Below are 25,152 nucleotides of genomic sequence, written 5' to 3' on the forward strand. Positions count from 1 at the left end.
AAATTGCAGTCACAGTAAATAAAATTTTTAATAGTCAGATGCAGAATTCATTTCATTCAGTAGTTACACTAAGGCTGAGGATCCACTTCTCATCAAAAGTTCTGTCAAGGACTGGATGTGTTGAGCAACAGTGCCAAATGAATGGTAGTGTGTGTGTGTGTGTGTGTGTGTGTGTGTGTGTGTGTATAATGTTCTGAGCAAATCATGTAAAAGTGATCTTGAGGGAGCAGTACTCTAGAAGTCCAACTGCCAGTTATTTATCCTCATTGTGATGAACACTTCTTTGAGAGAAAACTGCGGTGTCTCAAAATGAAAAGAAATGTCAACGGGCTTCAGTGAAATATGCTACACAAACATTGTTTCATTCTGAGTAGATTCAATTAAAATAAATGCCTGAACTTCATCCTATTGCCATTCTGGAGTTTTAGTGACTTGAAAGCTCTCATCAACATCACATGTCCATCCAGGTGAAGTATAAGCCTATTGTGCATTTACTATGTTCAAAAATTATGAAGAGCAATGGATTGCTTTGTCTGTGTTTACAACCATGTCTGCTGAACTGTACACTATTTTTCTCACTTTTAATGAATTCAGCAACATGTTGTTGATGGCAGCTACATGATAATTTTTTGGGATAGGCATGGCTCTGCCACATAACCATTCAGGAGGCTTTTATTTAAAGTGAGAAACATCTGGATAAATTTTTGCCATCAGATTCTGAACTGTAGTCACTGTAGTGCACAACCTGATTGCAATAGCTGAGTAGAAGAGTGTTCTTTTCTTCAGAATTTTGTAAAGCAAATGTGTGAACACACTTTTTTGTTCTTAAATTTCCTTTCTATGTTACTCTGAAATTTGTATTAATATTTAATTATTATGCTATATTTATTTTTCAATTATTAATAAAGTTTCAAAACAAATAAAGTCATCCTGGTGTAGCGCCACCACCGTTTAGGGTAGGGAAAGTTAGTATTGTGCAATATTCTAAGCACAAGTTACAGCCAGGAGCAGGCTGGATTGCAGTTAGTTACGCATACCAACAGTTGCGAAGTAGAATGGAGACCACAGGGCCGTTGAATCACTGATAAGCATAAACGCAGCGGTTTGCATGGCTCAAGTTACAGGCAGAAGGGGCCCATTGGCGTAACCTAGGTGTTGTGAGTATGTGACTCGGAGCAGCGCGTTAGCAAAACAGAGGTGCACAGCCCCGTATAAATAGGTGCGAGTTTCTAACGAGATTTTTTAAAGTGTGGCAGCTCTCCTGGATGGGGTGGTGTGTAACACCACCAGCTACATGCAGCAGCAGATGGGGTGCCAACATTCCAGTCCACGGTGGGTCGCTGGTTCGACCCTCTGAGGCTGACGCGGGGTCCGTAGCCAGCCATTGATGGACCACTCCACAGCTCACTACCGCGGGCAGGCGTCCTGGCTTCCAACACACACTGGGGGCATCCCGAGGCGAGGACCGCAGATTTGGACACCGGATCGCGGGTGCTCGTTGTTGCTGCGATCTCAGCCACGCCGGCAAGAGGGACGCAGCTGGCCGCCTGCGGTTCACACCGAGCAGCACTGAGCTGGCAGGGACGCAGACCGCCGAGTCAGTTGCCGGCATCCTCACAACGCCGCAACTCCTCTGGCCAAGGCTGGCACAACACAGCACTGCATTGCACAGGCCGCTGGGGTGCGTCCTCAGCATTGCGGGGCCCTGTGATGCAGACCAAGGTGTACGAGGGCACTGTGGTTGGAAACAATAAATCATTTGGAAAGCTTGGATGAGTCTTAATATGGTGCTTTCTACCTTTTCCTGCTACATTTGGTCATCCTGATACATTTGGTAGCAGAAGACGCCACTACATTTGGTGTCAGGATGGCGGACGTTGTCCATCCACTGCTCTGTTCGAGCCTACCGCCCGCATTACATTCACAATATGTGGCGAGTTTTGACCAGTTTTCGTTTGAGTATTGGATGTTTTCTTGCCATTTTCAGGGTGTCTACGACCTGGGACAACCGGGAGGTCCGGGAAAAACACGTGAATTTTTTCATCCGGGATAAAACCAGGAAAAACCTGGGAATTTTTTTGAATTCGGGGAATTTTTCATTGTTTTTGTTCTTAGTTAAATTTTTGTAATTTTGACTGGTAAGAACCAATACTCTAACAAAGGATATTACTGTATCCTGCTACTGCAGAATAATACTGCAGCAATAAAACATGAAGGAGAGAAAAAACTGAAATAACACTTAAATTGCAAAGAAAATGCGCCATATACAGCAACAAAACACAGTGCTCATACAAAACAGCAAAATGTGTCAAACGCTTTAGGAAGACTAAGCAATGCTTCATAACAACAAATTGCCTCCGATGAGCAGATGAGCATGACTTCACAACTGTTAACATTAGATTTGTTTTAGCAGTTACGAGTTGGATCATGCGCATGCGCAGTTGAGTAGTATCTTCTTCCGCTTGTGGCTACAGAAACGTGGCTGTTGGCTGTGTAAGCAGTTTAAAAAAAAAAAAAAAAACACAAGAAAAACTTTACTGGCGCGGCCAAGCTGCCAGATTGCACAACAGCATTGTGGGGCCCTGTGCAACAGACCGAGGTGTACGAGGTCAATGTGGTTGGAAACAATAAATCATTTGGAAAGCTTGGATGAGTCTTAATACGGTGCCTTCTACCTTTTCCTGCTACATTTGGTCATCCTGATACATTCGATGGCAGAAGACGCCACTACACTGGAGTCATTTTTCGCAGAAGAGGCAGTCAGCAGCCATCAACCCCAGGTTGGGTGAAGTTGACCAATCTCTCTCTCTTCTTTTTTTTCCCTTTATTTTTTGATTGGATATGTTAGAGCAAAAGATAATATTGCTCTGAAAGAAAAACCAATATATTAAGTTATTGGTTTCAGAAATAAAGTCCAAAATTGTCCAACTTCACTCCATTTGTTGTCAGTATCTTGTTTGATTAATATATTTCAAATAGCTTAGCATATAATTTGAGACTGGGTGCTTCTGTACAAGTGACTTTTTGAAAACAGTCAAAGAAACAATACAGTAAACGTAGTAAGAAATGAATATGTGAAAGGCCATTTTTGTTCCATTCTGCAGAATGCAAATAACATCCTTCCGTGAATATCTATTCCTTTTCCAGTAGATCCATCATTTTCTTTGGTATTGAACATTCAAGTTACAACATTGTGGCAGTACATGACTAATGATTCAGAACAATTCTTTTGTGATAGCTTCCCACCATGAATTGAATGTGAAAGTAATTAAACATTAGGGTGACCACAAAAACAAACATATGTCATGGTGTCTTCAGTTAGTTGGTGCATATAGCGTTAGTAACCTGTGAATGTGGATGGCAGCACTTTGTTTGCTCTTACATCCCAGTGTCACCACCTTGCCTGCTGACAATACTCTTAAGCATAGTATAGCTGTCTGTACATGGCCTGTGAATGTGGATGGCAGCACTTTGTTTGCTCTTACATCCCAGTGTCACCACCTTGCCTGCTGACAATACTCTTAAGCATAGTATAGCTGTCTGTACATGGGTTTGTTTAATTTTTAGTAGCAAAATTAATTGTCCTATGTCTATCCAGTAAATATAAAATTAAGATAATGCAAAAGTACACTAAGTGGTTGTCCTGCACTTTTCCAACTGTTATATATCTTGATACCAAAAGAGATAATGAAAATTTATGTTTGGAAGACAGCTCTGTATGGACGTGAAACACGTGTAATGTGATGTACTCTCTCTTACATTTTATGTTACTGCTAGGCACTACTTAAAATGCAAATTGAGGCCCTAGAATTTACAGTGTGAAGTTAACTGGAAGTTCTTACAAGACCAACAAACAAATGAACACCAATGTTTCAACACCATCACACTTATTAATGAGTTACATCCTGTTTTCAACAACACCTCCTAACTGTAGCACTGGGTTCTCTGTTATTCTATTCTACTGGTTCTCTTGTTATTCGTTTCTGCTATCAACATGTGATCTTGGGGTTAGAAAACTTGGAATACCATAATGTCACTGATATATCGCAAAGTCATAGATATGTATACTTATTGTTCGAGCATGAGAATCAATGTTTTACATTGTGTACAATCTTTGACTAATGTCCAGAGTCACAACACTACCTCACACACACCTGACAAACTTCACACTTCTATCATCTCTGCCACAAATTGGTTCTGTAGGGCATTGTCCTCTCACACTGCTGTTGCGCCACTTTGCCAGTGGCCAAACTCTCATTGGTTTTTTACAGTGCTGTGTTTTCGCCGTGTTTCCTACATCTACATATATACTCCGCTAGCCACTAAGCGGTGTGTGGCGGAGGGCACAATTCGCAAAAGTCATATTTCCCCCCCTCTGTTCCACTCGTGGATCACGCGAGGGAAAAACGACTGTCTGAACGCCTCAGTACGAGCTCTTATTTCCCTTATCTTTGAATGATGATCATTACGTGATTTGAAAGTTGGTGGTAATAATATATGCTCTACATCCTTAGTGAAGATTGGATTTCGGAATTTAGTGAGCAGCCCCTTCTGTTTAGCTCGTCGTCTACCTGCAAGTGTGTCCCACTTCAAACTTTCTATGAGATTTGTAACGCTCTCACGATGGCTAAATGTACCAGTTATGAATCTTGCCACTCTTATTTGGACCTTCTCAATCTCTTGAATCAGACCCAACTGGTAAGGGTCCCATACAGACGAACAATACTCTAAAACCGGACGAACTAATGTATTGTAAGCTATTTCCTTTGTTGAAGGACTGCATTGCTTCAGGATTCTACCAATAAACCGCAATCTAGAGTTCGCCTTACCCGTTATTTGTGTAATCTGATCATTCCATTTGAGATCATTTCGAATAGTCACACCCAGATACTTGACTGATGTTACCGCTTCCAAAGACTGGTCATTTATTTTGTACTCATACGTTAATGGGGATTTTTGCCTTGTTATACACAGTAGGTTACACTTACTAATATTGAGAGATAACTGCCAGTCATTACACCACGCATTTATTTTCCGCAAATCCTTATTGATTTGTTCACAACTTTCATGTGATACTACTTTCCTGCAGGCTACAGCATCATTAGCAAACAGTCTAAGGCTGCTGTCAATACCATCAACCAGATCGTTTATGTAAAAGCAGAGGACCTATTAAGATGTCCTGGGGCATACCTGAAGTTACTCTTGTTTCTGTTGGAGTTACCCCGTTCAGGACGACATACTGCTCCCTGTCTGTTAGAAAACTTTCTATCCAACCACATATGTCATTGGATAGACCATAAACATGCACTTTTTGTAGCAAGCAACAGTGTGGAACTGAGTCAAATGCCTTTCGAAAGTCGAGAAATATGGCATCAACCTGGGAGCCGGTCTCTAGAGCCTGTTGTATATCGTGCACAAAGAGGGCCAGCTGTGTCTCGCATGACCGCTGTTTCCTAAAACCGTGCTGGTTTCTGCTGATGAGCTTCTCAGAGTCTAGAAAGGTCATTATGTCTGAACACAAAATATGTTCTATGATTCTACAACAAATCGATGTCAGTGAAATTGGCCGGTAATTATGTGAATCCGATTTTCTACCCTTTTTATAGATTGCTATGACCTGAGCCTTCTTCCAGCCCCGTGGAACTTTTCGCTGTTCCAATTATCTCTGCTAGATGACGGATAAGAATGGTGCTATATTTGTCTAAGGATCTTCACTTTTATATAATCCCAGATACACTAAACATTATGTAAGCCATCCTTCCGTTTGTTTGATAATTGAAAGGGGGAATGTTGCTGCAGTCCTCTACCGTAAACAAGTTTTTGAAAGTTTTATAGCTCATAACTGTTTCTTGGTTTTTACATGTATGTACTCAGATAAAACTTCCTGGAGTATTGTACAGAAAGGTGTGCACTATTCAGTAGGTTTCATTTCAGTAGATTTTCTGCAGGACTGACACAGTGGTTGAGAACTTTTCTCTTTATGTATTATTTATTCACATACTCTGTTTTTCGTGTTTTTATTAATTCTCTCTCTCTCTCTCTCTCTCTCAATTTGTTCCATGAGCAAGTAACTTTGGCTTCTGTGGTTCTCCAGAACCTGATACATAAATAATAAGACAACAGTATATTCCCTTATTAACACAGATTTGATTTATAACAAAATTCTGACTATGTAATTTATTGATGCGCTACCAAAATTTTAGTTCAAAGCTTCCTCTCCAAACTTTCGTGTAATCAGAGTCCAGCATTTCCTTCCTTTGTGTTATGGCTTGAGACCGCATTCCATTACCTTGTTAGGCAACACAACTTCTTTTTGTTGCCTAGCACAACTAAAAATAGTGGCATTGTCACCAACATAACATGTAAAAGTAAAAAACTTGACACATGGACAATGGTGAAGACAGGAATGAAATGATTTGAAGTTGAAGCCTATGAAATTTAGTGTTAACTGTTTAGAGTAGCAATGGATTGATCAAATAAAGAATGAAAACATTCTACAGTGAGCCACTAAGAAAAAGTGGCAATAAAGAAACGGGATCTAAAAGATGGAATTGTTACGGACATGTTAAGATAATAGTCATGTTGGAAATTGAATCTGTCAATGATGGAAAGAATCATGGAGACAGGCCTAAACTCTTTATTTCATGTAGTTCAGTGCCTCACTCTTGATTATCAAGTAAGTTATTTTGTGACATATTTTCGTGTAATTTTGCAGGAGGATGAAGAAATTGTACTGGACTTGAAACCAGAGCCTTATTTGGACAATCATACAGGAAGGTAAGGAAAAAAATAGTTTGTAATTTGGTATTGTTTTATATATCTATAGATTTGTAATAAATCGCTACTATCTAGATTACTAACCAGAATCAAATATACTTGATAATTATACTCTGATTTTACATTAATACTTTAATGGTGGGTATCAGCATGTAGGAAAACAAATTATACCACCTAACAGTATTGAACAGCTATTTTTAGGCTATAGCTTTGTGGCTGAATAATAGAATGAAGCATGGTTTAGAGCATTATTCTCAGGCAAATTGTCACCAGTGTTATCTCTCATCTGAATTATATTTCTCTTATTAATGGAACAGCCTCATGTGTGGGCACCCACATGTTTGGTCTTTTCCTTACTTTATTCTCATCTGTGATCTTTTCTTACTGTGTTCAGGAACTTTAGACTGAGTTTGTTAATCTCATTGTTTATCTTTCCCCATCCTCACAACAGGACAGCCTCCTCTTTCCTTCTGGATGAATTATTTACCAGTTCCAAAAGTTAAGTATAGCTTTTTCTGCTTTGAATTATGTTGTCAGCAGTACTTGGAATTTAACCTCCTGGTAATAAATACTGGTCAGTGATCCTGTCTCCTAATAATTCTGAAGTACTAGATGTGTGCATAATAAATCACTTGATTTCACAACAACATGCTTGGGAAATAATTGAACTTGTAGGGAGAAAATATAGTCGATTGCTGAGTGGATGTAAAAGCAGCCACTAGTCCTATTGTTTTTTGACATTCCTTAATGAACTGAATAGTTGCTTCTATCTCATCAGGTGATTTCTCTGTCTCCTTATCATCTGCACAACTACGATGCCAATTCCTCCTTATGCTGTGGTGAGTCTTGATTTTGTGACTATCTTGGCTGCAATAATGTGTTCACTATGCTGTTAAAAGTAGTTCACTGGCATTCCTATTTGTTATTCATTATTAGGCCAGTTGCTGCATAATCCGTATTTGTTTTTTTTTTTTTTTTTTATGAGAACTTTGTACTCATTTGACGAGAAATCCTGTTCTTCCTACCATCACACTTCACTAACACCTATGATATCTCAACTCCACCTGTTTATTTCTCATTTCAAAATTCTTCAACATAGTTGCATGATTAAGGTATGTAATACTTAATGCCCTGTTCCGTAGAATGCCTATTTTTCCCACTGATGACATGCTGATGGGTTATCTCTGCTTGGAGATCCGAATAAGCAACTGTTTTGTCTTGTGTGTATTTTGTCCAGGAGAATGAACCAGCAGCATGGCTGTCTGTATCCCTGATGCATGAAAGTCACCTGATTGTGACGAAAGTCCATGGGTTCTAGGGGGGGGAGGCATTAAAGATGAGTAACGGTTTGCAAATTATATGTTCTGGGACACAGCTGGTGTTACCCATGTTGATATCCTTGGTCGTGGAACAACAATAAATTCAGGTGGTTACATCACAATGCAGCGAACTCTTCACAGCCACCAAGGGCCCGAAAGGAAAAGGGAAATGTTTTACTGCAGCATGACAATGCCAAACCACACACTTCACGTGCCACCACAGCAGAACTTCAGAGGCTGAATCTCACCACTGTAAGGCATCCTCTATACAGTCCAGATTTAGCACCGTCTGACTTCCATCTGTTCCTGATAATGAAAAACGATCTGCAGGGACGTCATTATGCTTCTGATGAAGATAGAGAACTGTGAGACTGTGATTACGGAAACAGAGTGTCGACTTCTTCGGTGACGGCTTCACAAAACTTGTTCATCGTTGGCAGAAATATATCCAATTGGCTGGTGATTATGTGGAAAAGTGAATATTGGTGATTAAAGATCACATTCTAAGGATTATTTCTGCATTCGATTCATTAAAATATTCCCATCCAAACCCAATTAACAAAGGTGGAGGCATTACTTTTCATTCAACCCTCATAACTTTCACCAAGTTAAATGCCAAAACGGAGCAGCGAGAATCCGAGTTGGTGATGTAGTACTCCTACAAGAATTAGTTCCTCTACAGCACCTGTAGAAAAGGGCTAGAGTACAGGATCCATAAGTAGGCAAGAAGGCAGAGACGGAATCCTGCACACAGCAATCATTGCGACTGCGGATGGAAGGCACATCGCTAGACCCGTTCCACATGGTCATATGTCCAGAGATAGACCAGGATGGGGAGGATGTGTAGAATCATTGAAACAATGCTTGTGCATTGCATCATATCTGTGAATTGTAATGATGGCATTTTGATGTAATCTCTGCAAATCTGTGCAAATAAAGTTATCTGGGTTTGACATTTAAAATCCACTTTCTAATTGTTCCCCAAAATATGTTGTCACATATTTAGCACTGTGTTAGATGTGATGCCTGATAACCAGCAGAAGTGTAGATCACCTGTGTGATACTAGCCAGTCCCCCCCCCCCTCCCCCTGTGTTTACTGTTAACATATAATCTCTATTTGACTCTTAATTGGTGTGCACCTTGGTAATGCTATGAGGCCCCACAGTTTATCCATGAGGCAAAATATGGTTAATTACTACCATTGGTACTTGTGTTCATGAAGTGGTTTTAAATTCACTTAACAACAACTTTTTCTTGCATTTTGAGTGAGTTCCAGGGACAGATCCAAAGTTAATAGCACTTAGATGACCACTTAATAGCATTTATTTATTTACCTTTGACTTTTGCTGTTAAGCACCTTTTTGTTAAAAAGATGGTGGGAGGCATGACAGTACCAACACATTTTCAATAGTGTGTGCAATGGAAATCATTCTATTCTTAACCTTCAGTAAATCGTAATTCATTGAAGAATCAACTTTGCATCTATAAAACAGCTTCAATTGTCGGATTACTTTGCAAATATTTGCGTTAAGCGTGTAAGCAAGAAAATGTGTAGAAAAGTTTTGAAATGATGTTTACAATTTGTTGGAGGTTGCTAAATGCTCTCATGAAACAATGGCTGAATGTGATCTGGATAATTTGCACTCCATTTTAACCAAAAACAGGTTTTTAACTCATCCTAATGTTTATGACTTCATATTATCCTGAATGATAAGTTATACAATTGTACAGGTACGTTCATTGGTATATGTGGATACTGTCTGTCAATAGTGTTCCAAATAGAATTGGTATTAAAGACATCAGACGTCATGGTTGATGCTGAAATTTTACTGTATGGACAGCGAAAATGTAGTAAGCAATAAATGTTTTTCCATTCACAATTTTGTGGGATATCAGTGAGAAAAAGTTTCGTAAAGGTTTGAAATTATGTGTCAGTTCTGTTGGAAGTCAACATGTGCTCTCATTCTAAATACTGGATAAATAAATTACACGTATTTGCAAGCCATCAGCTACACTGCCTCAAGACAGATGCACAGTCTCTAACTGTAGTATTTGTCTTATTGTGTTAAGCTTTTGATATAGGATTGTACCTCTAAATGAAAATATTATGACAGCATCTTGAGTTTTTAAAATTGTATCATTAATTAGGCAAAATGCTGAAAATCAGATTTTTGTTGCCCCTGGAAGCTATTACGAGGGTCACTCCAAAAGAAATGCACACTATTTTTGTAAAAATACAGTTTTCATTCTGCATTTGTGAAAGTTTTACAGTGTGTAGATACATCCTTCCTGCTTGTTTTCAAACTTAGTTCAACCTGTTCCCGTGGGTGGCTCCATCACAGCATGTCTTCAAGGTGGCTGCTACACTTGACGTTTGTCAGAAGCAACACACTGTCATAGAATTCCTGTGCTGTGAAAACGAGACAGTGGGAAACATCCACAAGAGGTTGATAAAGGTGTATGGAGATGCTGCTGTCGATCACAGTGCAGTTGGCATTTGGGCAAGCAGGTTATGTGATGAAAGCGGGCAAGGCAATATTGAGGATTGCCCTTGCAGCGGCAGGACTCGTACTGCACACACTCCAGACAATGTGCAGAGAGTTAACGAATTGGTGACCGCTGACATATGCATCACAGTGAATGAATTGTCACACTACGTTGGGATAGGGGAAGGAAGTGTTTGCAGAATACTGAAAGTGTTGGCATTAAAAAGGGTTTGTGCCAGGTGGGTTCCCAGGATGTTGACAGTGGCTCACAAAGAAACAAGAAAAACGGTATGCAACGAACTTTTGGAACAGCGCGAGAATGGTGGAGATGAATTTCTTGGAAGAATTGTGACAGGTGATGAAACATGGCTCCATCATTTTTCACCAGAGATGAAGAGGCAATCAATGGAGTGGCATCATGCAAATTCACCCAAGAAAAAAATTCAAAACCACACCTTCTGCTGGAAAAGTTATGGCTATGGTGTTTTTCGATTTCGAAGGACTCTTGCTTGTGGACATCATGCCAAGTGGAACCACCATAAATTCTGATGCATATGTGACAACACTGAAGAAACTTCAAGCTCGACTGAGTCATGTTCGACCACATCGTCAAAAGCAGGATGTTTTGCTGTTGCACGATAATGCACGGCCACGTCAGTCAAAAGACCATGAAAGCGATCACAAAACTCGGATGGACAACACCAAAACACCCACCTTGCAGTCCTGACCTGGTTCTGTGTGACTATCATGTCTTTGGGAAACTGAAAGACTCTCTTCATGGAACAAGATTTGAAGATTATGACTCCCTTGTGCACGCTGCCACACAGTGGCTCCAACAGGTTGGTCCAGAATTTTACCGTGCGGGTATACAAGCGCTGGTTCCAAGATGGCGTAAGGCAGTTGAGAGGGATGGAAATTATGTGGAGAAATGAAAATATTGTTCCTAAAGGAGGTATCTACACACTGTAAAACTTTCAAATATGTCGAATAAAAGATGGATTTAAAAAAAATAGTGTGCATTTCTTTTGGCGTGACCCTTGTAAATAGACAACCTGCAGTTGGTACCGGGTTCCAGGATAGTTGCTTATGGGTATAGATTGCCAGATGAGGTACTGTAGCCTTCACATCCCACTTCAATTGCTACAGATATGAGTGCTATGTTTTTGAAACCTGAACCATGAATCATACTGAATGATCTTTGCAGCTCACGTGTGCTACTGAATTACAAATAGCACATGTTTTGGTCACAAGGACATAACAATGACATTGCCCTTGGCCCTATTTTTGTTTGTTGGGACACATATGTTATCTCACAGTGGAAGTATACAATCTTTTTGCAGTGGACGAATCTTGATCTTCCTCTTATGAAACGAATTTGCAGTTGTATACACTGCATCACTGTAACTTTTGTCTTACATCCACCATAGTCTCACAAAAGACAGTGTCATTCTTTGCCATCTGATCCCAGTGGTCAACCATTTTTGTTGAGTCAGTGCTACACTACAATAGCGAGATCATGCATCAACTTCCATATTAAGTCAATGCTAGTCTTACACTCTTCCATGCTTCAGTAATAGGGAAGAGTTGAAGAGTAGGGAGGTGCTGTAGTGCCACCATTCTCAGACTCATTGTACTCACATGAACAAGAATACAATCTTTTTGCATTGGCCAAAGCTTGGTCTTCCTCTTATGAAACAAATTAGCAATTGTATACACTGCACCACTGTAATTTTTGTCTTAAATCCATCACAGTCTCACAAAAAAACAGCTTTGTTCTTGTGCCATCTGATCCCAGTAGTCAGCCATTTTTGCTCAGTCAGTGCTACAATACAGTAGCAAGATCATGCATTCTACTTCCATACTAAGTCAATGTTGGTCTTACATTCTTGCATGCTTCAGTAACAGGGAACAGTTGAAGAGTAGGAAGTGGCTGTAGTGCCACCATTCTCAGACTCATTGTATTCACAGAAATGTCATGGGAATGAAGGATGCCAATATAGCTTAGACGGAAGAGTGTGTGTAACCCTTGTCACTGGGCTCATACTTGCTCTGTTTCTGATCTCAACTACTTACCCACCTTCCCTCAGCCACAATTTTCCTCTCCAGTCCTCTTATTAATAAACATTTTGCTGCTGCTGCTAAGAGGAATCTACTGCTACTCCTGCCTTCCAACTATTGCTCCTTCTTCCAACATATATCTCCCCTCTCCCTACTGCCACAATCGTTTACTCTCCCTACCTTCCTTTCTTCACCACATCTCTGTCTGAACAATCATTCATAAGCAGTTAATGTTGAGTTACCAAAAAAGTTGGACATGCTTTTAGATAAGGATGAGAACTTACTAAAGTTTCAGACAAAATCCATTTTACACCCCTCCCTGCACCCCCCCCCCCCCCCCCTCTCTCTCTCTCTCTCTCTCTCTCTCTCTCTCTCTCTCTGTTATCCCTGAGACCTATGACAAAAAATGAAAAGAAAGGTAGATTGTTTTCAGTGCAAAAGGTACATTAAATTTAATGTGCCTATCAGAAGCCTCCTAAAGTTAGTATTGTGTGTAATACTTTTGCTTTATAAATGAAGACTTTCTTGCTTGGCCAACACACTTATGCTCTTACCATGTAATAATTTTTTTCTCTTTATTTCAGGATGCATATGGAGCCATACAGCAGCCATGATCAATCTTGGTCATCTGGTAGGTCTGCTTTCAGTTCTCTCTCTGAAAGTTTTTATGATATTTAAAGCACTTATTATTCTGCAACCAGCCACTAGACTGATGAAATATTTAAATAAAATGGGGTCAGTCATAGTCGAAGCAGGTGTCTGACATCAGTTCATTGTAAAATACTGGGAAAATGCAATTAGTCCACAAATAAAATTGCTTAGAAAATACTCATGTAACCCATACTAGAATATTGTGTATCGACCAGCAGTAACGGATATTATATATATACAAATAATGGTAGCATTATTGATCACAGGTTTGTTTAAACTATGGGAGATTATCATAGTAATGTTTAAAAACCTGAATTGTTAGACTATTGAAGATAGAGACAAATTATCCCTCTAGGGCCTACATAAAAAATGTCAAGAATGACTAGGTACCATATTACACCATCCAATCTCGTTAATTTGACCACATTTCAAAAGCCTGAATAACCACCTTTTGCGGCACAGATTGCTGCGCGACATGGAGGAAGAAAGTCGGTGGGATTCTGGAAGGTATAGACATGGATCTCGAGTCATGCCGACTCCAGTACCATAGCCAACTGTGCCAGGTTTCTCAGTTGAAGATCCATGATGTGTACAGCCCTATTGAGGTGGTTCCACAGATTCTTGATTGGGTTTAAATGCAGGGATTTTAGTGGCCAGGTGAGTACGGTAAACTCATTCAGGTGCTCTTCGATCTGTGCTCGTACACTGGAGCTGTGGGGCATATTGCATTGTCCTGCGTTTAGTGGTGAACATGATCCCCAAGGATAGATTCATACTTGTGTTGGTGCATTGTGACTTCCAGTGTGACAAGATCACCCAGGAAGTGCCGTGAAATGTTCCCTGGACCATAATGCTCACTCCTCTAGCCTACTAGACCCTTCTGATGATTGTCGCAGGGTGTTTGCTTTCAGTTGGATGGAACATAAAACATGATTCATCTAGAAAAGGCCATCTGTTGCCACTCATTGGACATCCAGTTGTGGTTTTGGCAAGTGAATTCTGCCTTTGTCACCAATAAAAGCACAATATGTGTTTATGAATGAGGCGTTTGTTGCAGAGGCCCAGTGCAGCAACATTCACTGTACGGTCATTGAGAAGACGCTGTTGGTAGCCTGTTCACCCTTGTCATCTGTGGCCTGTGGTGTACCGTAGTTTTGCACTTGCTACAATTTTGGGTAGCACCATTTTGCCATGTACGTTATACTTTAGCGACAGCGGCACATGAAAAGTTTACAAACTTAGCCATTTTGTAAATGCATCCACCCTTGGCCTGAAAGCCAATAATTTGCGCTTTTGGATGTCAGGTAAATTGCTCCATTTCCACATTATGGCAATGACTGCACTGTTTTGTGCATCCCCCAATATCCTCTATAAACCCTCCTCAATTGCTAGTGCTGCCACCTGCTATGAGAAGTCATGGAACATTGATGTCAAACATAGGCGGTGGTCACATTAATGTGACTGAGCCATGTCACTAGTCTAAAAACCAGTAACATTACCAGCTGTACCAGATGTCAAGTTGGTTTTGTTTGCAGATGATAAAAATATTGCATCAAAAAGCAATAAAGGTATAGTGCAAGCAAGAGTGCTTAAAGAAATTTACATCAATCATTGGTACTTAGCTTGATCGTTGTCACAAAAAAATTGAAAAAAAAAAAATGCAACTGACCAACCACCTGTCAGTGCACAAAAGAATAAAAAAAGAAATAAGGAACATAAGAAAAAATAAAACAATCATGCCTCAAATATTGTTTTCCTGATTTCCTGCATTACTTTGCCTCACAAATGTCACTTTATAAGGACCAGCAGTAGTTGGATAACATGGTGGTATTCCATTTGTCTTGATAATGCTTTACCACTTGAGAAATGTTGTAGTGGAAATAGTCTCCATGTTTATATCTAGTGGCACTAGGGTTATCCAGGAAGACCTCATGGTGAGCTTTGATGTTCTTTCACTCTTTACTGGGGCACCTCTGAGATACGTATCTTAACCTTGTAGGAGAGGATTTAGAACTTTTGCAAGTGAAACTCTTTGAACTTTTCCTCACAGAAGGCTAAAACCTGTGGGAGGGAAATTTCTACAAATGGATGGAATGGCACACTAGGACCGGTGGTAGCCAATATGATTGAGGGCATTGGAAGAAGCAGCTCTTTAGTCAACGGTGCGCAAATCCACTTGCTTTTTTCCAGTATATAGATGATGTGTTTGTGATCTAGATGATGGCATCTGCAACACTTGTAGCGCATTTGAACTCACTGCACTGAAACATCAGTTTCACAGTGGAGATAGAAGAGAAAAACCAACTTCCGTTCAAGCAAAGGCTAGATGGCACACTAGAACAGTGTTTACTGCAAATCAGCACATACAAATATACTTGAATGCTGTCATGATCCTTCACAACAAGGAGGTTCGTTGGCACAGTAGTGCACAGGACTTGAGAAATCCCCAACTGAGAGTGTTTGGCAGCAGAGTTGCAGCACCTGCAGACAATCACTGCCAGGTTAAGTTTGTCATAAAACTGGAGGAGCCCAGGCCACAACTTGCACAGGAAGAAGAGAAACCTACTGCATCTACATTTTATCCCTTGCATCAATTTAAAATATATGTGAAAATTGGAAGAATACTCAGGTAACATAACGCAAATGTGCATCTCATCCACCACCCAAGAAGAAAGCTTTGTCATGGTCTGTTGAGGATAACCTAGAACTCCAGAAACCAGGAATCTACTACATCCCGTGCTAGTTTGGGATAATGTACGTAGGTCATACCACCCAGATGGTTCAGGAAAGATGTGTGAACAGAAGTGGTACACAGATGAGGAATAACTGACACTGTCAGCTGCTGCAGAGCACAGTATCTCCAAAGGACATAGTTTGAATTATGACAAGAAGTAGTTATTAAAACAGCCCAGTTCATTTTGCAATTACAGTTTAAAATAATCTGTAAATATCTGACCACATTATGAGCTGAAAATAAAGATATCCAATTAAGTAAGGCAGGGGATACTACCATCAGTGTACTCAAAGTATGATGACAATCTTTGAGATCTCTTGATGCCATGCCAACTGAGTAGATGAGATCACACCACATGGACATACCTCCTTTCGATTAGCAGCATCCTGACCCCCACAGTGGTGTCATGGATCCTGAGGATCATGAATTGTGTTCCACTGTGTGCACCTCTCATCCCCGTGCCTCCTTTGAAGAAATGTGCCAGCATAGGTGCACCCAGGTACCAGGGGACAGCACTTGACAGTAGAAGGAAGGTTGTGTATAAGATGGTAACCAGCAAAAGATAAACCAGCCATCGGGGCTGCTACAAGATGTAAAGTAGGCAGCTTGATGAAACATCACACCATTTGGATGATGTCACCCATCTGTATACAGGTTCCAAAGAACATATCAAAAGTGTTTAATTTTTCTGACATCATACAAAAATTTAACTTCACGTAGTGAAGTAGTGTGTGGTATTATTTTGCGTGTGTGTGTGTGTGTGTGTGTGTGTGTGTGTGTGTGTGTGTGTGTGTGTGCGCGTGTGTGTGTGCGCGCGTGTGTGTATAGATGGTACTCCAGTCTATTTTGTAACTAAAAGCTTCTGTGATTATATTGCTACAAGTATAGAACTCATTATATATGACTATTTTATGTCTACCTTGTTATATATACATAGAACCCTACCAAAAAATGGAACTACCTCTCTTGAAATACATGAGTCTTACATTTATTTTGGTATCTTTTACGTCAGTAATAGAAATTAATGTAACTTTCATATCCAGTCTTTATCCTGTGGGGCTCCGAAAAATACATTACTGACAATCAGAGTGATACCACTCGTACACCACTGCAGTTATGTGAACAGCCCTGATTGTTCTGAACCAGGAATGGAAATCCTGCAAATGGAGTTTAATAAGTTTCGTGGATGGTAGTGGGAAATGGCTGCTGAATCATCACAAGAAAGTTACAATTTATTGTGCAAGTGAGTACAATTTACAGTCGAAATTCAAAGAATTAACCCAAGAGAGGGGCATATTTAATTGCACAACACGCTCTGACAACATTGCTATGTTCACTCTGCTAAGCAGCTAACTTGAGTATGACCAGGTTCCTCATATAAGATTATGTAAATCTTTATCCTTTTTTTTATAACCCTCCAAAATTAATTATTGGTGGTAGCCAAGGAACGGATTTTCTGAACAGGTTATTGATGTGAGTACCAGAATAATTATTGAATTTATTCAGTTCAGCAGACACAAATTAATTTGATTGTTATTAAGTGGTAAGAAGAGAACAGTTAAAATCTACACAGTAAACATTAAAATAGCTTCTGTGACGGCTGGCATTCTCCTTATCCAGATGTACTGCACTAAATTTTATGTGTATCCTGTCACTAGCCTAAAAAAATAAATAAATGAAAAAAAAGACATAAAGTGGCGATCCCTCTAGCAAGATGGAGCAGTGCTGATCAAAGTATGCCAGTGCTGCCTATATTTACCAATAATAACTGCAGCTGTACCCAGTGCTGCAGTCATTTGTCTGCATTGCTCGATGAGTTGCTATGTATGTGACCGACAGAGCTGCAACTGCGACGATGCGCAGTTATGGTATACACATTTTCTTGGGTAAAATTACTACCTCCATACTCCGTAGCGGATAATACGAAGTGCAATGACTGCTCACTAAAGAAGTCAGAACGTGAATCTCGTTTCTCAGATCAAGCTTACCCTCAGTTTCTCCTACCCAGCACCAGCGGCTGCCCAATCATCTTCTTGCAACAAAATTTCCACTAATCCCCTGTCTTCCCTCCAGACATTGTGTATGTGGGAATCATCGCCCCACGTCACACAGTTTGAGCCAATGGGTGGCTTCTGGGAGGAATTTTAAGTTGAAACGTTCTCGAGGCTTCTGCGTTGCTAACAGAACCATCGAAATGCTTCTTCAGAGTCCCATGCCAAGTGCAGCGGTGTAGGAGATTTATAAGGAATGCACCTCACCAACACGGCCCGTAGTGGTGCCAGACCCATCTTTTGTGTTGAAACGGCACCTTGGCCGCAAAAAATTGAGTCTGGGCCAGCTTTCCACGTAGTGGAGAAATTGCAGCTTTGAGTTTTACAGTGCAGGATGAGGGCGCCACCCCACCCCCATCCTGTACAAAGGTAACGACTGCTCACTGTCGGGGGTAGCGTGTCCACTAGCTTTCTCTCGGGCCACCTCTGGAGGCCGCTATAAACCGCCCCGACTTGGCCATTCCCTCTTTGTGGCTCAGTCACAGAAACCAAAGTTAACTGAATTATTTTCATCTACTAAAAAATTTGCTATTTGCATGAAATGCAGCATTTAATAACCACTTGCCCCACTTGGTTACTCCGGTTGAAGATAACTAGAAATATTCAGAATGATTCGGCAAAACCATATGCAAACTGCATGGTTGTCTATTAAAAATATAAGTTGGGCGAGTGACATGGGTCTTGCACTCATTGTGGAGGGGACACATCAGTTGCCACAATGCAGTAGCTGTTTCACAATAACTGATGCTCTGACTATGGGGAGTTATCCTCAACTTATCACACTGTGACAGTATAAATTAATTATGTAAAGCCTTTACAGTTGTCAGAAATAATTGTGGAAAATGTAGTATGTGAAGACATCTTGTGCAGCTTCAAGTAATTGTGATAGTATACTATGTTCAGTTGTATCAAAAGAAATCTAGTTCTTACATGGTGAAGCAAACACTGAAAATGTATGACGCTATTCACGTATGGTAAATGCTGTTTTATAAATAAACGATGTGCATCATCTGCCTCTTAATTATTGGACTTTTGTAGCAGCACTACATTTGTTGTTTGTAGTCTCTTGAAATCACTTCACCTTGAAAGGTTTTGTTATTTGTTTATTGTTGCAAGAGTTCTCGAGATACCACTAACTTCTGTTTATCATAAATCTCCTGATTGGAAACCAGGTGAGATCATTCTTTATTACATAAAAGTAAGTGAACAGTTGAAAGTCCAGGTTGGAGTATCAACAATATTATGTAAAGGATGGATTGCTACTCAGCATAAAGGTGATACATTGAATTGGAGACAGGCACAATGAAAGGACTGTTACACATAATCTTCCAGCCAAAGCCTTTTTCAGAAAAGAGAAATGCACACACATTTACACAAGCAAACATACCTCACAAATACATGGCGGTTACCTCCAGCAACTCTGGCTAGAGTGGCAGTCCATTCAGTGGAACAAAGTACCCATTTCAGCAATAATTTTATTATTTATTTGTTCCATCGGAGACGCTGACAACTAAAATTGGAAGCAATTTCATTTTGTATCCCTCAATTTTGTGAAATTCTTTTTGTTATTTGTTTTTAATTTTGCACAATATAATTGAAAGAAAATTCATTTACTAATAAAACTAAGCTAACACAGTGTCATTGCTAATGTTTGTGTCAAAGGGGCATTAAATCCTAACCAAATAGCTTTATGTATTCTACATTTCTACACATGTAGAAATGAAATTGACAGTTCTTCAGTATGACTCACTCCTTAATGACTGTGCTGACTGAGTTGATGATGTGTGTTTTGCTTGACTTTCCCTAATACCATACAGTGTGTGTGCATATATTTCCAAGAGATAGCTTTTACATTTGTTTGATTCTTTCTATTTGTGATCACTGTCCCAGTGTGAACCTATAGTAATATAAGATATTGCAACATTAGCCTGGCATCAGTTTTCAGTCAGTCTGTAACTTCCATTGAAACTAACTGTGTTTTAAATGTTTATCTAGTCCTCTAAGTTTTTTTTAATGTACAGCACTCTGAACAAATGACACTTGTTACATGTTACTGTTTTGTATTTCAGACATGGCGAGAAGAACAATTCAAGAACTAAATTTGCGTGCAGCAGACTCAAAATTGGCAGCTGTTCAGGCCCGTAGGCGAGCCCAACGGCTCCTGGGCCCAGCTGGTATCCATAAGATACGCAGTTACATGGTGGCATTTCAGCATCAGCGATATACCGCAAAATATGGGTTTTATTCAGCGAGGTATGGGCTTCGCCAAATGTGAGCATTTTGTAGTGCTCTATTTCAAGGGATATATTCTGCACAGGGCAAAACAATTCACACTTGATATTTATCCTTTGCTCCAAAGATAAGATGCGGAGAGTCTGAAAATCAATATAGGACTGATAGTAAAATGAAAAAAAGCTGACATGAACTTGACACTTTCACCATTAGAAGATTTTTTCGTAGGATGAAGCGAAAAAGGAGTGAAACTTTAAAAAGATGGAAAATAGAGAGTACTACATCAGTCTTCTTAACCTTTGTCAGAGGTACGGAAAAAAAAGAAAAAAATGTTGGGAGAGAAGAACTGACAATAAAATGTGAGAGACAAAATAGGAGCTTTGAAGTTGTGGAAGTGATGGAAAAAGAAAAAGCATTTGAAAGTGAATAAAATTAACAAAAGTTGCTAGGCAAGAAGTCACAAACAGACAAAGTGTGTGTAAATGGAGGCAGTTGAGAATTAACATGGCAAATATGTATTTTATGTCCAGCCCTGGAATCAGAAAGGGATGAAAACAGAAGGTAGGAAGAGGAGAAGGGTTAGTATAAATTAAGATGTGGCCTGAGTACCATAACCACACCATATGAGTGTATAATGTAGGCATCTTGTACCCAGTCGCTTTTATATATTAAAAAAAGTAGCCTGACTAGTAAGCAGACTATAGTTCATCCTCTAAATTTTCTGTGATGTGTTAGTGTAATATGGAAAAGTCCATTTACTTTGAAGAATACAGCACAGTAAAGACACTAATTTGTAACACAGCTGTGAATGAATTCCAAGATTGGTTCTACTGTGTGTGCTCGTGGCAAACTGACATAAACAGTATTCAGTACCATTCACGAAATGGTAATCACCATTGCAAGGTTAACATTATTTTTTGTTCAAAATTTGCTTTTGACAACATGTCTGATTGCTTCTCCTTTTTCCATGATAAACTGCAGTAGTTGATGTGGATATAATATATATTGACCAGTGGTATTGTGCCCATATATACTTCATTCAAATCTTGTTTTGATTACTGGTCGCACCAGGTATGTTGTGCGTCCCATGAACTATCCTTCAAGTTGTGTAATTAAAGGTTGAAGAAATAGACATTTAAAACTGCTTCTTCAAATTACTGTTGCACCTGATTTAATTGACACTGATGAGCCATAACATTATGATACCCTGTTTAATAGCGTGTTAGTCCACTTTCTAAATACAGCACAGCAGTGAATCTGCTTGGCACGGATTCTACAAGTCCTTGATAGCTTTCTAAAAGTATGTAGCTTTCTACAAGTACGTCACACCAGATGTCCACTGACAGATAACTAAATTCCCACAAATCATGAGGTGGTGGTTTGTGGGCACGAAATCGGCACCCAATATGTGTTCCAGTGGGTACGGATCGGGCATTTTCTGACGAAGATACCAGTGTGATTTCACTATCATGCTCCTCAAACAGCTGCAGCATGATTCTGGCCTTGTGTCGTGGTAAGTTATTTGCTGGAAGATGTCATTGCCATCAGAGAAGACTTCAACCATGAAGAGACGTGGGTGGTCGGCAGTCATGTTCACATGGTTCACTGCTGTCATGGTGTGTTTGAGTACTACCATACGTCCCGTAGGAGCCCAACTCTATACACCTTGTAGCACAATTCTGCCCTCACCGGCTTGAACCTGTGGCGCGGTGCACATTTCAAGCAGCCATCCACCCTGACTATGGGGTGTAAGGACTCAGCCATCGACCTGGTGTAACAGGAAATGTGGTTCATTCCACGGACAATACATTTCTATTGATCTACAGTGATGCTGTGCCCACTGCAGTTGTAACTCATGATGTTATTAGGTCAGCACAAGATCATGGGGTTGTGTGATATAAAGCTCCACATTCAGCAGTGGCCTTTGAATGGTCTGGTCTGGATTACATACTGGGGGATCCTCCAACCTCTACATTTTGTGATGAGATGCGGCCTTCCAGTAGCATACAGCTTATGCGTTACTCCAGCATCCTTCAATCACTTTCCATAGGTGCTCATGACAGTGGCACGCGAACAGGTGACCAGATTTGGTGTTTCAAAGATTCTCGTTTCCAGCCGCAGTGCCACAACAATGTGCCATTTGTCAAAACCACTTGCATCAGTGGATTTTCGCATTTGCAGCCTGGTATCTTCGCTATAGTGACAGCCCATTCATCTCTCATCCACTTACATTCTTTCCTTACTACATCCTGTGCCTGCAACACCACCAGGAGGCATTCAAACATGTGAGGGCATTTGTCATATTGTTTTGATTCGTCATTGTATTATCAGTAGTGACTTACAGTAGTTTAAACAACTTCAGTTATACTTCTTGAGAATTAGGAGGCACAAAATAACTGATTGTTACATGCTTGAGCTCTAGTAGCAAAGCATAAATCTTCCAAAGTTTTTCTTACACAGATTTGTACACAGTTAATGATAATGGTAATAGATCACTCTTGCAGTGCCATTTTTTCTCATTGTTTTTGGAGGGAACATAATTTTAAATTAAATTGTTGAACTGTTTAAAACTTTCAGTAAAATTTCTTCTATTAAGGACCTCATGCTACAATAATATATGAAGTATATAATTAAAACATACTTCAAGAGAGAGAAAAATTTGTATGAAGATTTTTAAAGAAAAAGTTATACGTATTTGACTACAGTTCTGTTGAGACATTCAGAATGTCTATTCTTAAAATCTTTATTGTGTTTAAAAACTGCGTACTAAGTTTAGTGATACAGCAAGAGAGTGTTACTGTTTGCTTCATAATTTGGAAGATATTGGCAGTGAAAGTAACTTGTACAAAAAGTGCTCAACTAATGCCACATTTTGTGTCATTAAACTTTTTCAGATATACAGAAAATAAGATAAAAAAAGTTGAGCAGTCAAATGAAAACCGAACACCCGCCATGAGATTGTTTGTGCTGCAGGTGGCCCTACTGTTGATTGTTTTGACATTGTCATTGCTATGGTTGGGGTACAGCATTGTACTACATCATTGGTTCATGCAGTTGTTTGGTTACGACCTTGGTTGTTAGTGGACTGAGCTGTTGTGTTCATCCAGTTATTGACATTGAGATGAGCGAAGAAGAGCAGACACACATGGTCAGTTTTCAGGTGGCTGAGGGTGCTGGAGTATGTGAAATTCATCGTCACATGTCTCCTGTGTGTGGTGAACACTGCATACCCTGCCGTGTTCACGAGTGATGTAGGAGGTTCCAGGAATGGTGCACATCACTGCAAGATGATCGGCAGGCCCTCTGAGCCATTATGCCTGATGTGTTGGAGTAGACTGATGGCCTTATCCAGGGAGACACACGGATCCTGGATGAAATTCATATTCTCATTGTCATTAGCTATCGCTCCTTGTATGCTATTTCCAAAGACCACTTGCAGTACTGCAAAATTTGTGCACAGTAGATGCTACATCACCTGACAGAGGGCAAAAGATGGACAGAATAGCATCAAGTGAGAGTCATCTGCTAAGGTGCCATGAGGTGAGGCATGTGTTCCTGTCCCGTATCATCACAGGAGACGAAGCACGGTGCCACCATTACGAGCCCGAAGGCAAGTGGCAAAGCCAACAGCGGAAACATCCAACATATCCCCCGCCCTCAGAAGTCCAAAGCTGTACACACAAGTTCACTTAAGGTCATGATGATCTCCTCCTTTGATAGCAGGGGCCCTCAGCTCATCGAGTTACTTGACTGTGGAACCACAATCAGTGTGCAGCCCTGTCAAGACACTTTGCAGAAACAGTGACACGCCATAGGTCAAAACGCAGATAAATGCTGTTAGACGGAATCATCCTGTTTCACGATAATGCAGTGCCAATCAGATGGAAGCTACACTTAAGTGATTTGATTGTGAAACACTGCAATATCTTCCATACAGCCTGGATTTTTCACCATGTGATTTTCACATCTTTGATGATCTGAAGAAAGATGTGTGGATGTTGGTTTCAGTTGGATGAGGAAGTACAAGAGTGGGTGTGGTTAAGGATCCGTCAGTAGCCAACAACATTCTGTGAAACAAGGATTTGACAGTCTCACCTCCCAGTGGGATAAATGTCTGAATGAGTGTGGTTAGAATGGAACCAGTCCATGGTTCCATTGTGATGGGTGTTCAGTTTTCATATGACTGCCCCTCACACAGCAGTGTCCTACAGTGAAATCTGTAATTCACTAAATGTTTCTGTATTTGAATCTGTTTTTTGTACTTATTGTCACCTGAAGAATAAAAGGACAGTAATCATCAGTAGTAAATAAATCCAAATGAGATCCAGACCGTATAAAATTGACAAATTCATCCTTACTTGAATTATTTTTCACGTTGTCGAAATCACAGATGTTCAAATGAAACTTCTTTCTTGATGACGCCAAACCGCTTTCTGATTACAACAGCAGCAGTACAGTTGTAAGTAAGCTCTTGCAAATGATCTCCGAACGTTCCCCTTGTTGCAATGCAGAGATACCAACACTTTTGCCTTCATTTGATTTGATAGTGGTTTGAACTTGCTGCACAAATTTGCATCATTACTATATTTATCTCTAAAAGGGTTAAACTGTTTAACTGCTCTGGTGACATATAAAGTTCTTTCCAATTAGTCAGTGCCATATTTTGACAACTGGTGATGTCCCTCGCATCCAAATGATTACTTGTAGGAACAGAAAACATACAGTGGCCACAGAAGTAAATAATATGGTGTCAACCTCCTCCTCCTCCTGACTTACGTAAAGAAGTCTATTTTGTGTAACTGATATAATATATTGCTGTCAATTTAGTTTGAGCATATGTATG

General features: G+C 40.0%; 1 protein-coding gene across 1 annotated transcript in view; it reads left to right on the forward strand.

The window, feature by feature from the left end:
- LOC126091900 (uncharacterized) overlaps positions 1–24,638 on the forward strand; it is a 59,647-nt gene extending 35,009 nt beyond the window's left edge. Inside the window, exons 4-6 of the mRNA XM_049907199.1 lie at positions 6,716–6,777; positions 13,226–13,272; positions 20,147–24,638. Of these exons, the coding sequence (XP_049763156.1) occupies positions 6,716–6,777; positions 13,226–13,272; positions 20,147–20,352 (315 nt within the window). The 3' untranslated portion in view covers positions 20,353–24,638. The remainder of the gene's footprint in view (positions 1–6,715; positions 6,778–13,225; positions 13,273–20,146) is intronic.
- The last annotated feature ends 514 nt before the right edge of the window (positions 24,639–25,152 follow it).

This window comes from Schistocerca cancellata, chromosome 7 (genome assembly GCF_023864275.1).
Source record: "Schistocerca cancellata isolate TAMUIC-IGC-003103 chromosome 7, iqSchCanc2.1, whole genome shotgun sequence".
Classification (NCBI taxonomy): domain Eukaryota; kingdom Metazoa; phylum Arthropoda; class Insecta; order Orthoptera; family Acrididae; genus Schistocerca; species Schistocerca cancellata.